General features: G+C 45.6%; 2 protein-coding genes across 6 annotated transcripts in view; one reads left to right on the top strand and one right to left on the bottom strand.

Annotated features, from left to right (window-relative positions):
• The window catches only part of KDM6A (lysine demethylase 6A), a 152919-nt gene extending 146792 nt beyond the window's left edge, over nt 1-6127 (bottom strand). For 2 of the 5 annotated variants that reach the window (XM_064706278.1, XM_064706261.1), the window contains exons 1-2: nt 5841-6126; nt 5573-5636 (exon numbers count right to left, since the gene is read on the bottom strand). In XM_064706278.1, the coding sequence (XP_064562348.1) occupies nt 5573-5636; nt 5841-5998 (222 nt within the window). In that variant the 5' untranslated portion in view covers nt 5999-6126. Of the gene's footprint in view, nt 1-5572; nt 5637-5840 lie in introns of all 5 variants that reach the window. The other 3 variants (XM_064706287.1, XM_064706271.1, XM_064706253.1) reach the window with 2 other exon arrangements.
• An 842-nt stretch (nt 6128-6969) lies between these two features.
• On the top strand, nt 6970-10721 carry LOC135444530 (zinc finger protein 318-like). The gene is made up of 2 exons (XM_064706319.1): nt 6970-7392; nt 8175-10721. Exons 1-2 carry the CDS (start codon nt 7123-7125, stop codon nt 8256-8258), a joined length of 354 nt encoding a protein of 117 aa, XP_064562389.1. The 5' UTR covers nt 6970-7122; the 3' UTR covers nt 8259-10721.
• Nucleotides 10722-16036: the final 5315 nt, after the last annotated feature.

Below are 16036 nucleotides of genomic sequence, written 5' to 3' on the forward strand. Positions count from 1 at the left end.
AGTGTTTCCCTCTCTCCACACCCTCAACAACTGCCCACTTTGGCTATTTGATTACTAAAGTCAGTAGGGCACAAACTATCTAAACATGATGCACGTGTACCACTTAGAGGAATGGACCACTTCAGCCTCCAGACTCAGCAGATCAGGACTTAAAAGCTACAATATGTAACAAGCATTCAACAACAACAACAAAAAAATCTTACATTATATTCCCTATTTATGGTCTCCTGACAGTGAAGATAAAACTTGCTGAAATGCAAATGCCAACACACCAAGTGTCCTGCAATTCTAATTACACCTCTACAAAAGCATTTTGTTTGTGGACAGAGATCCATCCTTCTCTCTTCATTAACACTTTAAAATGACAAGTGTAATGTTTCTGACTTCATCAATTTTCTTGCCTTCAGAAAGTAGTACCAACACTGTACTTTACACTTGAGGAACAGCCAAAACATTCAAGAATATATGTTTGGAGCAATAAAATCCCACTATTAATAAAAAAGTCTCAACCACTAGTTGTGAAAGTATCAACACATGCTAAATATCTCATACTTATAGTACTGTGTAATGTCCATTTAGAAAAAAAATGGTTTTAGTACTGGATGAAGCACAAATACTGCAAACCTACAACCAAAAGCCAGGATACATAACCACTGTACACACCATGGCTGTGAATTCCAAATACAAACACGGTACAACCAGGAACTATGGAATGTGTCACCCACTACACCTTAACTGGATCCCAGAATGCTGCACCCTATTAATACAAACTGCATACAAAAAAAAATAATACTGATCTTAAAGAAATCTATGGCTCAGTTAAAATTACCCAATAAACAGACTCAAAAACGTGACTCCTTCAAAAATGCTAGAAAATCAGTTCCATACATAACACAATTTACAAAATTTTATCCAATTTCAACTTGCTCCACAGGACAGACAGCACACCAAATAAACCAGTAATAGGAAATGCACAATATATTAACAAAAAAACAAACCCAAATATAAAGGAACAACTCAGATACAAATTTACAGAAATTGGAGAGGCTGCCCACTTCCTGGAGTGCCTTACCAATGTCTCCTGGTACCAATTTCCAGTTTCTCAATTCCCAGTACTACCATTATATAAGACAAACATTCTTAATTCTTTTTCAAGCAATATTTCTTTGTTTTGATGAAAATAAATCAAGCCAAAATCTTTCCAGTTATTGAAAAAGGAAAAAAAACCACTCTACTACACTAAGATTAACCTGCTAAAATGTTTTCTTACATAATTATTTTTCAAGCAGTTTGTTATAAATAAAACTGTGTCTATTTTATTATGGATTAGTAGGAAATTAACATTAATGTCAACACTGAAAGGATAAAGTCAACCTATACTAATTCACATTGTCTGAAACTATTTTTAAACAAGCAACACTAAAACTGTAAGAAAAATGAAAGAATATTGTCACTGTGCTTTTATTTTGTAAGCTTCATAAAAGCACAGATAAGCACGCTGTTAATTTTGTCAACACATGTGGCCTTCACACAAAGGAAAAACCATTTTTAAAATCAGCTGGAAAACAAAAGGGCTGCTAAACCATGAGAGGTAACACAGACTAAAACATGGCATATTGTGTGGAACTACTTCATCTCTCCAAATCGACTTCAGCATCAATACTTTTAAATGGAAACATGCTTCAGTTTTTGTCCACAGGATATGACAAACTGATTAAACTCAATGAATAGGAATTAACAAGCATCTTATACCCAATACATCAGACCAGCTACATCAACCTACATCTGTAGAGATGCCAATTACAGCTTATGAAACGATGGTTTGTCACTGCAATCAAGTCAACTTTGGCTAAACACTGGAAACATCATCAAAAACAAAACACAAAAAAAAGGAAGAAAAAGAAGGAAATGCTTTGCAATTCACTTCCAATACAATGGATATCCTCACCCTCCCCCCTCAAGTAATCTTTAAGCTTCACCTCCTGCTAGAATGCCTTCCTGGGAGAAAGAGACATCAAGACACCAGCAGGGTTTTTGTTTTGGGGTTTTTTTCCTCCTTCACGTTAATGTTCTTGTCAACTACGGAAGCATAACAGTGAGCACTTTCTCCAGCACAAGACTGACTACGCTGGATTTCCAGCATTTCAACCAGTTTGAAAGGTGATCTCTTAATTTCCCTCTCCTCTTTCCCAAAACCACACTAACTGCAAACTATGATTTTCAAGCTCCTTTTTCTGCAAAATAAACGCAAAATTTCTGGCAACAGAAAATTCCATTCCTTTGTCAGACACACTCGCAGCGTGTACACCATTACAGGAAAGTTTCTTTTGGCTTATCACACACCCAATACATGGGGCAACATTACAATATTATTACAATATTCCTGACCCTTAATCCATACCTTCAATAATTCATAAAATTGTACAGATCTCATGTCCTGCCTGCCCTTTTGATTTGCTATACCAGCAGCACAGCTTGGCTCAGTTCATGATACTACAGCCCCACACATCCTACAGATTTAAACCACCAAAAAACAGGGGACTGCAGCACAAATAGAACCCACAGCTAAATTCAAGCTCTAGACATGAAGCCCCCTCCATCCCTCAAAGAGATCCCAGTTTTGTTATTATTAAATCCTGTCAGGGTGTGGCTTTGTTAAACCAAAGTTCCCACTGCAAATGCCTCCTGCAATCCCCTCCAAGCCAATGCACACCTTAGCGAACCCCACCAAAAATCAGGAGTGTCTTCTTGCACCCAGCACCAAATTTAAGCCCAGACCAGACTCCTCCTGCTGCACAAGAAGCCAGGCAGGGAAGGGAGCTGTTCCCCAAACAGTTACAGCCCAAAACCTCCCTGAGCTTCCCCAGACAGGTACCCTGCTCCTGCCACCTCCAGCACAGGTAACCAGGGAGCACTGCCAGCACTCGCTGCCCCAGCCTGGCAGCCTCTGGAAAAGGCTCAATAGTAGGTGTGCTCCTCTCACATCGAGGGGAGCACTGATAAATTCCTGCCTTTGTGAAGAATTCCTCTGGAAACATGACTCAATGGTTTTTCTTACCTGCTACACTTGCATATAAATCTCACACTGTAACGTGCTGCCTTGTAGATTCTTAAATCAGTCAGTCAGGATTTCATAATTATGTAGTCTAGGGTCTTTGTTAGCTGTTGTTGCTCCATGCACAAAAGGAAACATTTTGGTGCTATCGCTGTAAAACCTATTAATTAACTGCACATATATTCGGCCACAGTTTCTACTATAAAAATAACTGCTACATTGAATTAAAGTGGTTTGCTAGATTAATTGTTCTAAAGCCCTCAACAGAGCATAAATTGCATAAAGCTTCACACAGAACAGGAACGAAGGAGAAAATACCTTAAAAATAGCAACTTCTTATCGGTAACAGAAACACAAGCACGTTCCTTCAAAGTAAAGAGCACAAACAAAACCGAAACTGGTTCAAACCAAGAAATTCCTCTCGAACATCTCTGCACTCAACAGCAACGTTTTAATCCTTCTACTTCCTTAAATAATCTACGTTTCTCAGAGACAAGTTTTATAAAGAACATGCTTCATGAGTTACTGTGCAATAAACGTACAAAACACCATCTAAAAACTGAGGTGAAATAGCAAAATATTTGGTTTGCTTGGGGATATTTTTTAGTATTCACTGCATGGACTCGCAGCTTCATACAGTAAAAGAACACACATAGATATTTCTGAAAACGTATTTCAAAACTAGCAAAACGCCCTGCAACTTCAGATTATATATACTAAAATTACAATTGACTGGCATTTAAAAAAAATCATTACACGTAAGAAAAGCACAAAACTAATAGGCTGAATTGTTCCTTGCACATCTTAATTTTACAGTACGCAAAATAAAACTTAAACCAGGGATTTTATGTGACAGATGATCTAATGAGATGTGAAGCTTTTATTTTCTATCTGGCATCCTTAAGCTCTATCCCATACGGGTTTCAGTCTAATATTTCCGATAGCCTCAGCAGCATTCACACAGCAGACACGAGTTCTGGTCCACCAACAGTTAATGTACATTATTTAACTGCTTTGACATGTCACTCCCCTACCTTTTTGATTAATGGGAAGAAGTGCTCTTAAAAATAACTCTGAAAATCGAAAGGAAACCGCGAGATTTTTTTTTTCTTTTTAAATATAAGCAGAAAGGAAAGTGTACTCGCTTCTCCTTCCATCCCTCCCCCCTCCCCCCACGTCCTGACATTGAGCTTTTCCAATCCTGCCAGAAATAAAACACCCAAACACAAGCACAGGCCTAGGCCATCCAATTCAACACGCTTTAGAGTCAAATCTCCAGATCAACCAAAACCAGTAGCAGCAAAAAAAAATTCTCTACGATACAGTCCGGGCACAACAATGGGATGAGCAGTGTCAAACGCCAGACTACTGACAGGAACAAGGCAGGAAGCAGGAACCAGAGTAGCACTGTCCCCTTTGCTTCAGCCGTGTGCCATTTCAAAAACAGTTCCACTTATTCCGTAACCCGAACGTTTCCCTGGCGTGTGGTGTTTTAAGCACAGCTGGCAGACACTCGGCCCGCACAGCCTTTGTCAGCAGCTCACGGATGGGCAGCAGAACGTGCTACAGGTTGATAAGGAGGGCACCGGCGCTGCAAAGCAGCAGGAAAGCGCCCAGAAAGAACTTGAGATGCGCAGGAGAGTTTCCCTCAGCCCTCACCGGGGGCTCCACGTTCGCTCCCGGTGTTTGTTTCGTGTTTACCTCCCCCCCCTTCTCTTTCTCCTCCCTGTCCGGCCATCTTGGGCCGACAGGAGCAGCCATTACTTAACTAAATGACAGGGCCAACAACTTTCCACAGAGACAAACACCTCTCTCCGGACACCGGGCCGGGCGGCAGCAGCCCGCGGGACGCCCCGCTCCCTGTCAAGCCGGGCCGGCGGGCGGGACGCGGGGCTCGGTGAGGAGCGGGCACGCTGGATGGAGGCAGCGGGGCCCGCAGAGTAAACAAGTCACTCGGACGGGCTCCAGGAGCCGCTCAGCGCCGCGCCCGCCCCGGCCCGGACCCCGCGCTCCCTCCGGGCTCCGGCCCCGGCTCCGCTCCCGGCGGCTGGGGGCGAAAATCACGAGGGAGGGTCCGGGGAGCGGCAACGTCAGCAGCGCCGAGCGCGCCCTCCCTCCCTCGCTCTCCCCCCGCTGCCGCCTCCTCCTCCTCCTCGTCCTCCGCCTCCCCCCCTCCGCCCCCGCGCCCCCTCCCCCGGCCCGTCCGCTCCCGGCCCCGGGTTCCGCCACTTTCCCGTCCCAGGGCTGGACGGGCACCCGCATGGCCACGCTCCCCTCGTCCCGCTCGGGGAGAATGGCGGGGGGGAGGGGGGGGGGTAAAAACGAAAAGGGGCAAAGGCGGCAGCAACGCACTGAGACCCCGCGGAGGTGGCGGTGCCCCCCGCACACCCCCTGCACACACTCACCGTGCGGGCCCGGGGGTCCCGAGGGAAGGGGCGGCGGGGCCGCCTCGCTCCCCATCCCCCGTTTCCCCCCCCCTCCCCCCCATCCCCGCTCCACATCCACCCTCGCGCTTACCTTTAACAGCAAGGCCTTCGTTCTGGCGCCATCTTCATGAAGCCTCAGAAATCCGAAGAGCCGGCTGCGAGGAGGGGAGCGGGCGGGAGGGAGGGGAGAGAGAGGCACCGGCGTTAGCGAGAGTCAGCGCGGCGGGCGGGCGAGGGCAGAGCGCGGCCCGGGAGCGGCGGCGCACGGGGAGCCGCGGGCAGGGGAGCGGGGGGACACGGAGGGAGCGCGGGCCGAGCCGGGACACGGAGGCGGCCGGGGCGCAGTGGGGAGCGGGTACCTGTCGAGGCCGGATAGGGCTTCTCTCTCCTGGGCTGTCAAGCTGGCGAAGTCCTCCTCGCTCTGGCCGCTCGCTTTCCCCGCCGCCATTTTCTTTTCCTCATCACCGAAAGGAGCAGCAGAGGCGGCGGCGGCGAGCGACACTCCGCACGATTTCATGGAAACGCAGCGTAATTAACTCGCGGATCGCACCCCCCCCTCCCTGCGCGCCCCCAACACCCCCCAGCGCCGGGCGGGGCGGGGTGCCCGACACACACACACACCACAACTTTTATTACAACAACAACAGCCGGCAGGGAGGGGGAGGGAGGGATGGAGGGAGGGAGGGGAGGGGAGAGGGAGGGAGGGAGGCGGGGGGAAGCCCCGCTGCTCGGAGGAGGAGGAGGGAGGGAGGGGAGGAGGGGGGAGGGAGCCCCAGCGCTGGAGACTCGGGGGAGGAGGAGGAGGCGGCGGCTGCGGATGGCGGCGGAGCGGTGTTTACATCGCCACTCGCCGCCGGCGGCGCGGGGAGCCGAGGTGTCGGGGAGCCGGGGGGACCCTCCCCGCCCGCCCCGCGGCTCAGGGTGTGTTTTGCCGCCCGTACAAACTTCCCCGGAGCCTCTGCCCAAAGTTGTTGTAATTGTGTCACACCGCGGACCCCGCGCGCCGCCACCGCGACCCCCCCGTCCGGCCCCGCCCGCCCGCGTCCGCGCAGCCAATGGGCGCCGCCGCCGCGTCCCACGTGACCTTTGTTGACTTACGTCAGTCATTGCGCTCCGCCGCCGCTGCGCCCGGGTTTGGTTGGCCCTCGCCGCCCGCCTCCCCCGCCGACCTCACGCCATTGGTCGGTAAGTGATAAGAGAGGCGGGGTTTCGGAGAGCCGCCATTTGTGATAGGTAGAATGGGCCGTCAGTCAGACGAGCTTTTCGATTAGCGAGCACCAGCAAGTTGGGGTGCGCCTTTAAAAGCGAACGGCGGGGGAGGGGGGAGATGTCGGGAGTGGCGGGCGCTGGGGTGGGAAGAGGAGGAGGAACGAGGGAGGGCTGCGCTCACGGGTGGAGTTGCGTAACGGGGGCTCCGGGCTGGAGGAATGGACGCCGCTGAGGAAGGTGCCATGTCCCACCGGCGGGGGGCAGTAGGCACGTTCGCACCACCCCCCCCCCGCCCCGCCTCGGGCGTGGCGCTCTTGGCACAAGCGGAAAATAGAGGTTTCCCGGAGCGGGAATGGGGCTGAAAGGGGCTGCGAGGGAGACGCTTGGTCGGCCAGCAACGGTCGCACGGAAGGGCGGGGGCCGCCCCCGCCGATGGTTTCGCCCACGCCCCCCCCGCCTCCCCCGGGAGCCCGTGACAGGTGGAGCGGGCCCCGCCGGCGCGCGCGCGCCCTCGCGGCCGTCATGTGGCGCGGGCCGCCGCGCGCGCTTCGCGCGAGACGCACGGCAAGTCTCGCGATGCCTCGAGGGCCTCGGGGCGTGAGGGCGGGGAGGGCCCGGCCCGGCCGCGGCCGGAGCGGCGGGAAAAGCGCGAGGGACGGGAATGGCGACAGCGGGAATTCGGGCTCTGGGCACGCCTCGCCTGTGAGTAAAGCTGTGAATGTCTTTAGGCGCGGGAAGGGAAGCGGGTTTGCTGCTTGCTTTCTCTGCTTCGTACGGCTTAGCGCAGCTCCAGCCCGAGCTGTAGATGAAGTGCTACTTGGGCACCATAGATTGCTTTTAAGGACTTAAGAGGTCATCTCGTCCCAAACGCCTGCCATGGGCAGGGACACGTTCCCCTAGACCAGTTTGCTCCAACGTGGCGTTGAACGCTTCCAGAGATGGGACATCCATGCTTGTTCCTGTGCCTCCACACCGTCCTTGGGTTCCTCCACTCTTCCCAGCTCAAGCAGGAGCCCAAGGGACCGCGTTTCTTTGCAGTGCCGCACAGCCAAGAGGCTTTAGGGCTTTTTAAGTAAGGTGTTTGCAGATCATTCACTCTTGACTCTGCTGGGGTGTGTACGGGGAGCTGAGCCCTGCTGTGGGTGTGTGAGGGCACAGCTCATTCCAATTTTGTGGAAATGGATCAGAACGCCCTTCTGTAACAACATTGCATCAATTCTCTGATTTCTGACTGAAGCTCCATGTCTGGGCTGGCTTTTCCCATTTGAATTTCCTGCTCAGTGATGACTAGATGCTCTAAAACAAAAGTGAAGCCCATTAGCTGCCATTGGGAATTCAGTGAAGAAGGCCATAGACCAGCCTATACAGTGAGTGCTGCTGCTTGCTGGTTCTCCTTTAATTGCCCCTCTCCAGTCATCCCACAACACTGAAGCCCCTTTCTGCCTCTGTAAGTGTTAAACTAACGTGTCAGTGATGTTTTTCAGGTGGATCCTCACGTGTTTTCTGGTCCTGATGGTGCAGACACATTGGCAGGAATGGAGACCTGGTCAAGGCAAAGTCTTAAATAATGCAAATGAAGACTCAGAGTAGTGTGTCCATGCTGCTCTTAAAAGCAGACTCTTGTAAAGTAGCTCTGCTTTCTGATGCAAATGCAGGAAGAACACAAAAAAGCATCTGGGTTTGATGATGTTGCATTTCTTCATAAAAGAGTCAGTAGCCAATTTGTTGAGAGTATTGGTATGAGAGACAGGCAGGTTTGAAATCCAGCTAAAACCCAAGTTATTTTTGGTTCTGGGAATGGGCCATAGTCTGTTAATAGTGGAAGCACTATAATCAAACATCTGTGTTCATCTGTATTGTCCATGGCTCTCTGTCATGGATTTTCTCAGCAGAGTTTCCTCAGGTGCCAAAATCAGTGCCAAGAGCCTGACTGGTTGGGAATGTGCCATAAATATGGGGTTTCAATGCAGATTGTTTCTCAGTCTTGACTCTCAGGTGTAAAGTTCCCACTTTGCAGTATCCTGAGTATAAATCAGCAGAAAAGAGAGGAGACAAAACCATTTCTCAGTGGAAGAAAGGGATTGCTGAACAACAGAGCAAATCAGGAGACTGTAGAAGCAGAGTCCTTGTCCAGATGAAACCTGTGTGCACCTGAATTCACAACCCCTGAGTTAACCTGTCTCATGCTGTCAGTGCTGCTCTTAACCCCCTATACCCTGCCTGAATTCCTGGCACTGAATTTCCAGATGCTCTTATTTGTTTGTTTATTTATTTATTTGCTGTCACTTCAAGTCACTTCAAGATAGGAAATTTGAAGGAGCAGTGATCACTCCCTGTTGGATACAATTCAAATCTCATGGTCTTCTGTAGTCCAGGTATACTTTATAGTCACCTGCAGCAAGATCCATCCCTGGAAAAGCTGTGGTGTTTGAAGCTGACTATATCAGTCCCTATTGGTTTGGTTTTCATCCCTGCTTTTGGAAGTTCTGGGCAGCTCAGCCTTGTCCAGCTGAGCAAGTGAGGGCAGGGGTTCTCCTTAGCCAAGAGCCTGAAGGAGCTCAGGAGCCAGAGTGATCCCTGCTGATGCTGCTGCTGTTTGAGAAAGGATTGTGAGCTGTGGGGTCAACATCGTGCTCCCGATGGCTCAGGGGGCTCTGACTCTGAGGCAAATCCTTTTGTGGCAGAGCAGGCAGAACGTGATGGGACAGCCTTGGATTCATGTGGCAACGTGCATGTATTGAAAGACAGCAGTTAAAAAAGCAGGCTGACCAACAGAACCCACAGGAAGCCATTTTGTGTCCTACAAAACATAAATCTAATACTTACATTGTTGCCATCGTGATAAATTTTAGTCAACCTGCGTGAAATATGTGTCTGTTTGGCATGTGAGGGAAAGCAGCATAAACCAGTAAAATCTGCCAATGGGTCACTTAGGGAGAAAGCAGCTTCATTCACACTTATCTTTTTCTGCATTTCTTTTCCTTATTGTAGTTTTCTTTTACTCCAAGGTAAAAGAAGAAGAGCTTAAATTACTAAACTATTTTCTTGATATTTAGAAGAAAAAATCTGTGGTGCTTCCTTTTTATACTTCAGCAGTGGCTTTTCTATTGTCCAGGAGTTAGCAGTAAAATTACCTTCACTTTACATGTTCCTTGTACTACCCACATTAAAGTTCTGATGGCTGTTGTGTGATGACCTGTGTTTGGACAGCATGTGGTGGTCAGGAAAGTGGGGAAGCTGATCTAAACCCCAAGGTTTTGGGTTGTGTTGGGGTTTTTTCCCCACAAAAAAAGGGAATGCTTTTGCTGGCAATAAGGAAAACTACTACATGGATAGGAGAATTATTATTGAAAAGAGGAAAAAAGTCATCACAATGCTGTTTATCACTATGTTGAAGAAAGTTGCTTTTTAATCTCAGAAGTACTTTGCTAGCTTTGGGTAGTAAGGGGAGTGAACTAGTCTAGGAAATTGGTTATAATAAAGAAAGAAAATACAAGGTTCTTATTTAAAAAGTTTTAAAAATAAAGTCTAAATGCTTTGGTTATAGACCTTAATTATTATTGTTCTGTCTTGCTTGAATCGTGTGGTCATTTTTGTCTATTGCCCTCTCTGTCCTTGGTTAGCATGAGGGTAAAACCTGATTGTCTTTGAAAGGCCTAATGCTGGAACTCACGGTCAGAAGGAGTTCACACAGTCACCAGGTGAGCAGTAACATCCATCCCTGTGCAGCAACATGGCAGCAATTCATCCTAACATGGAAAACCATCAATTTGTGTCATCACCTTTACTCTATTCTGAGCTCTTTGATGCATTCAGAAATCAGGGCGTTTTGGGGTGTTCTGTAGATTTGCTGTGGAAGAGAGAGCAGTTCTCTGCATGCCAGCATGAACACAGGGACCTCTGCTGAAGCTTTACCAGTGAAGAAACAACTGTAAGAAGATCTGTATCCTATTTTTGTAGTTTATAGATCTATGTTATACTGACAGTTTCTGCTGACTTGGAGAAATAAATAATGTCCAAAATGATCTTTATCCAGGAGGTTGTTCCTTTACAGTGCTACTGCTGGTAGATTTTTAGATCTTTTTTTCAATTGTGCCTGTACCTCCCACCTCCAGCACTTTTGGTTGTGTCTTTGTGTGCATTCCAAATGTGGGAATGCTTTCATTTATGGTAATAGTTTTAGGTGAATGTCTGTCTTCCCCCTAGGAGCCAGATGTGGCAGTTTATGACTTGCCACCCTCCAAAGAAATCACTTGTTTGACAGGAGATGGTTCTGAACAAGGATCTCTGCTCTTCCAGAACAGTGCAGAGAAACTGAAATTTCTTGCATGTGTTTCCATGCAGGAATTTGAGAAACTGATAATAAAATACTGTATTAACTTGTCTTCAGATTGACAGTTGTAACTTAATAGAATTTGGCAAATGCTGTAAAGAAGAGGGGGAAAAAATCCCATCTATTTGTTTTTATGGTGGTTTTATATGTATTGACTTAATATTAGTTGCTGGGCTGATACCCTCGTAGCCTACTGCTTCTGTGGCTTGGAAGTAAAAAATAAATTACATTTCCAAACCAGCTCTGAGCAAAATTATGATGGGTTTTGTGTAAACATTTGAAAAGAGCCAATCCTGATTCTCAGCAAACCAGGTGAATGGATATCTTGTTAACTTTTGTTAATCCTGGGACAGAATCCAATATTATCCAAAATTCTTCATTATCTGGTATTTTTGTTTTTCTCCAAGAACAGAGGATGCTACGTGCTCTTACTGGATTTAATTTAGTGTTTCATACACAAATCTTTTTGAGAAAGTATCTGGAATAACAAATTAAACAGTTTAAAAAAATAAATTAACAGTTAAAAGCCTCAACTGTTGTGTATGTTGCTTTTTATGTGGAGGTGTAGAAGGACAAAATCTGCAATAACTAAACAGTTTTTGGCTGTAGTCTCATTGTCTTTTTTTACAACACCAGCCACTTTTAAAATCAGGTATTTGCACAGGCAGTGGTAGATACTAAATCTTGTCCTGGTGCCCAGGTGAGAGTTTGGAAGGTGCAAAGAGCAGGAGCAGCTTTGGGACGTTGGGTGTGGCAGAGTCAAAGCCTCGGCTCAGGAAGCTCCATCCTGCACTTACTGAACACAAACAAAGGCAGTTCTCCATCCTTGTTCAGGGTTCCCTCAGCAATGGGGGAGTCAGGGCATTCCAAATGGAATAAAACATCATGCTAACATCTTAGTGCTCTTAGTTGCTGTAGGACAACTCCTATTTTTATATCTTCCCAAAATGAGGTGGCATTCCATTAATGTGATTGATAACCACAATGGGGTTGTACTCAAAGCATGTAAATGTGTTCATCATATGTAACTGGAAGATAAGCAAAACACCAAACTGAAATGTGCTTTTTTTTTGCTCTTTTTTTAAATTTTCTTAAGTTTGCTATTACCAAGAGGCAGGTAATGTTCAGAATTTCTCTAGGAGTGCTCCACTGTGTCTTCTGCATGTCAATAGGAGTTGGATCAGGCCTCTCACAGAGCTGCAAGCACCAGGATGATGTGAGGAAGACAAATAGTTTCTACCACAACTTGGCATTCATAAAATCCAAAGCTAACCCTGCCTTTGAGTACATTTGTCCTTGCTTCCCCCTTTCAGTTGGGAACCTGTGAAACAGGAAATCCCTGGGAATGGTTGGGAGGATTTCCCATCTCACAGTTTCTCAAGGTACAGTTTGGTTTCTGTTTGCAAGTTTGCAGTTGTGTATTTGTATAAATATACTCAGTGCTATTGAAGTCAGTTTGTGAGTTCTTCTCTAATGGTGGTTTGGTTTGGTTTTTCTGTCTGTAAATGAGTCCTGTGGTGGTTTTCTCTTGTGAGGAAAGTCAAAACAGTGTTTTTCTCCATGGATATGTAATCCCAAACTGAATGCTGAGTGAGAGGAAGGAAATTGCCATTAGTCTCAATGGGACAAAAGTTTCTTGGGAATTAGAGTAGCAAAGGGAAGCTTCACTGGGAATCTGCAATGTTTTCCAAAGCCTTGATATCCTTAACTTGGTTTTTTTCTGCCACTTGTGGATACACAAAATTTCACTGGAAATTGTGAATTCAAATCTTCACACAACAAAAGACTTATCCAATGGCTTCTTAGTATCACTGAGAAGAAAGTCCCTCTAATATTCCTTCCTCTCAATCAAAAATATCCACATCCCCTGATGAACTCAGATGCTTTACATGAAGGCATCCAAGCTATTCCTGTCTGGGCTAGAGACCATGAAAGTAATGATGCACCTGGCACTATTTTAAAGACATAAAAGTTTGAAAGTGCATAGATACATTTCTTCCCAAGGGTAATCTATACAAAAAAGGACCAGGATATGGTCTTAAGAAATTAATATTGGTCCTGTTCAGATCATAGTTTTGTTTCCTATACAAAGAAGAGGACAAATGTGTGATTTTTAATTACTTCTGTTGTCTATCATGTAATTTGTTTGAGATTTTTAGTAAGTGATTGGTTTTGTTTTTATTACATATTACTTCAGTGCAGGCATATTTCTAATGAATAATCCTGCCATCCCAAGGATGTGAACCTGCAGGTTCTGGAATACCTTCTGAAGAGACTTTCTGCTCAGTAAAGATCAAGCCCCATTTCTAATGGATCAGTCCAGATAAGCTTTCAAAATTTAAATGCTTATCATTTAAATTTCAGGAATTTAAAGCAGGACCCAATTTTTTCTTGTAAATTCAGTGTTGTTCCTGGTTTCTGTTACATCAACCCATGCCAAACGAGGCATCCTGCACTGTTTATGCTTCTCTGAAAACCACTGGATACAATATATATGATTAGTGAAGAACAACACACCTACTGTTAAGCCTCTTTTATGAATCAGCTGATTTTTTTCCTATCTATTAGGGGTTACTAATTTTGCAATGCTTCTTGTCAATGGTCTGCAAAAACTGCATGGGAAATACAAGTAGGAGGATCCCAGTTTGTGTCTCCCAGGTGGAATGGTTTGGTTCCAAACCCTGCCATGGGTGGGTGCTTTGGTGCTGTACAAAAAAGGGAGATCCCAACAGCAGCTGGTGGTGCCCAGCAGTGGGGCAGGAGGAACGGGCCGGAAATGATGCCCACAAGTTCCACCTGAACATGATGAAGAATTGTTTTCCTGTGCAGTGACTGAGCACTGAACAGATTGTCCAGAGAAACTGTGGAGCTTCCCTCCCTGGAGATGTTCCAGAACCCTCTGGACACAATCCTGTGCCATGTGCTTGAGCAGGGAGGTGGCACCAGAGGAGCCACAGTGGTCCCCTGCAGCCTGACCCATCCTGTGAGTGTGTGAACAAAGAGCAGAGGAAAGAGCCAAGTGTGAGAGGAGGGTTTGGGCAGTGCTTGGACAGAGGCCTTTTCTGTAGCTGGATTCTTCTGACCAGTCACTCCACTCTTCTGTCTGTCCCTGTCGTGTTTTCCAGTACATGTGTAGAATATGAATGTTGTGCTAAAATGACAAAGTGTCTGACAAAAAGCAGAAAGGATCATGTGGTTTGGGGTTGGTTTGGTTTCCCCCCCCAGTCTTAGCCAAACAAATGACTGTGTCAGAAATGGCACAGCTGGGTCACCAAAGTGGTGGTGCCTCCGGAAGGATCCATGACATTTATTTGGGAAAAGCACCCCCTGCTTTTTACAGTCCCCTCCCTGCCACTGTTGCTAACCCTGTGCCATCCCTCAGCAATACTGATTTAACTGTTTGCAAAGCTAGATTGGAAACTGAGGCAAAATCACTGAAATAACCTCCATTAAAAAAAAAAATAAACCAGCCTCTACTCCACTCCAAAAAAAAAAACCTAAACAGAAAAAAACCCCAAATCAACCAACCAAAAATCCCAAAAATCCTCAAAACAAACAAAATCCCAGAAACTTCCAGAGGGAAGGTGAAAGCCACTTCCAGACAACTTTTATGGTCATTATCCCCATGCAATATTGTGTGGCACGCTGAAAAATATTTAAGAATAGCATCAATTTAATGTGAAATCAAATGCCAGAACAGATGATACAGTGGTTGCATTATTGAGTAGCATACTGAATTCAATTAAATCTTGTCTTGTTAATAAATCTTGCATCACTGCTGACAGCTGCTGTGAAGGATCCTGAGATTGTTTTGTGAGGACGTTCAGCCTGTTCCTAGCGGTGCCTCAGGAGCTGGTGGATGGCTGCCCAGCACAGTAACATGATTGCATCTTGTGAGCTTGACTGCAGATTGCTATCACAGTAATAAAAACCAAGTTAAAAATTACAAAAACCTGGTACCTCTAAAAGCTTATGAGCCATAGAAATGACCTACTACTAACTCCTTACTACCTCTGAGTAATTGTTTATTAGGTTCTGGTTAGATTTTAAGTTGGAAGAATTGGGCAAATTGCTGTTGGTCTTTATCACAATCTCTTTTTTTGCTGTTCTGATGCAGCAGCCGTTGCTGGGAATCAAATTCCTGATCCACAGGGAAGGAGGAATAACTCATTTTTCCAGATAACACTTGCTGCAATACCTGTGTGCACAATTCTTTCCCATGAAGCATGGGCATAAAGGAGCAAGTTCTACGCAGCCAGCAAGGCTAAAAAAGAAACATCATCTACAACTGATGAAACTGGTAGATTATATAGGAAAATAGTTCACACTCTTCTTTCATTCTAAAGAAAACTCTTACCAATTTTTTTTAATCTGATTACTGTTCTTAGACTTTTTTTATGTCACTATTTACAGAAACTTTTAGGAAAGAATTTGTGTCTTTTATATTAATTCTTAGGTTTATAACTATAAAGATTATCTTCCTGAACTAACCACTCCCTCTTAAGCCCAGCTTTGAAATGTTTCCATTATGCTTATTGAGAAGATTAGGAATTAGAGATGTCCATTCAGAAAAGTATTTAAAATAATGATAAATAAACTATAAAGACCATGAGGGTTAAAGATTGAAAATTAAACTTTTAACTACTATCTCCTTGCTTTGCAGCCTTAATATGTGCACTGTGATTCCTCCTCTACATTAACATTCAGAAAGTTTTTCCCCATGAACATGTAATTGTTTGTATTAGAAGCTTAAATGTTGTACTCAAAATTAGAATCATGCCTGTGGGTATTTAGAATGGAAGAATAATACTGGCTAATGACTTCAGAGTAACTAGTAAAATTACATCAGGGAGAGTACTTCAGATTTTGCAGATTGGCCAAATTTATATTGATGAGAAATACATAAGGTTTAGCTCAGTAAAATTTAATGAAACCTAGCATATATTGAGGAAAGGGAAGCATGCAGGCTTATTTGTTGTGGAAATTTGTTAACTTTTTATTTCAGAGATAAAT

This window comes from Zonotrichia leucophrys, chromosome 1, assembly GCF_028769735.1.
Source record: "Zonotrichia leucophrys gambelii isolate GWCS_2022_RI chromosome 1, RI_Zleu_2.0, whole genome shotgun sequence".
Lineage (NCBI taxonomy): Eukaryota > Metazoa > Chordata > Aves > Passeriformes > Passerellidae > Zonotrichia > Zonotrichia leucophrys.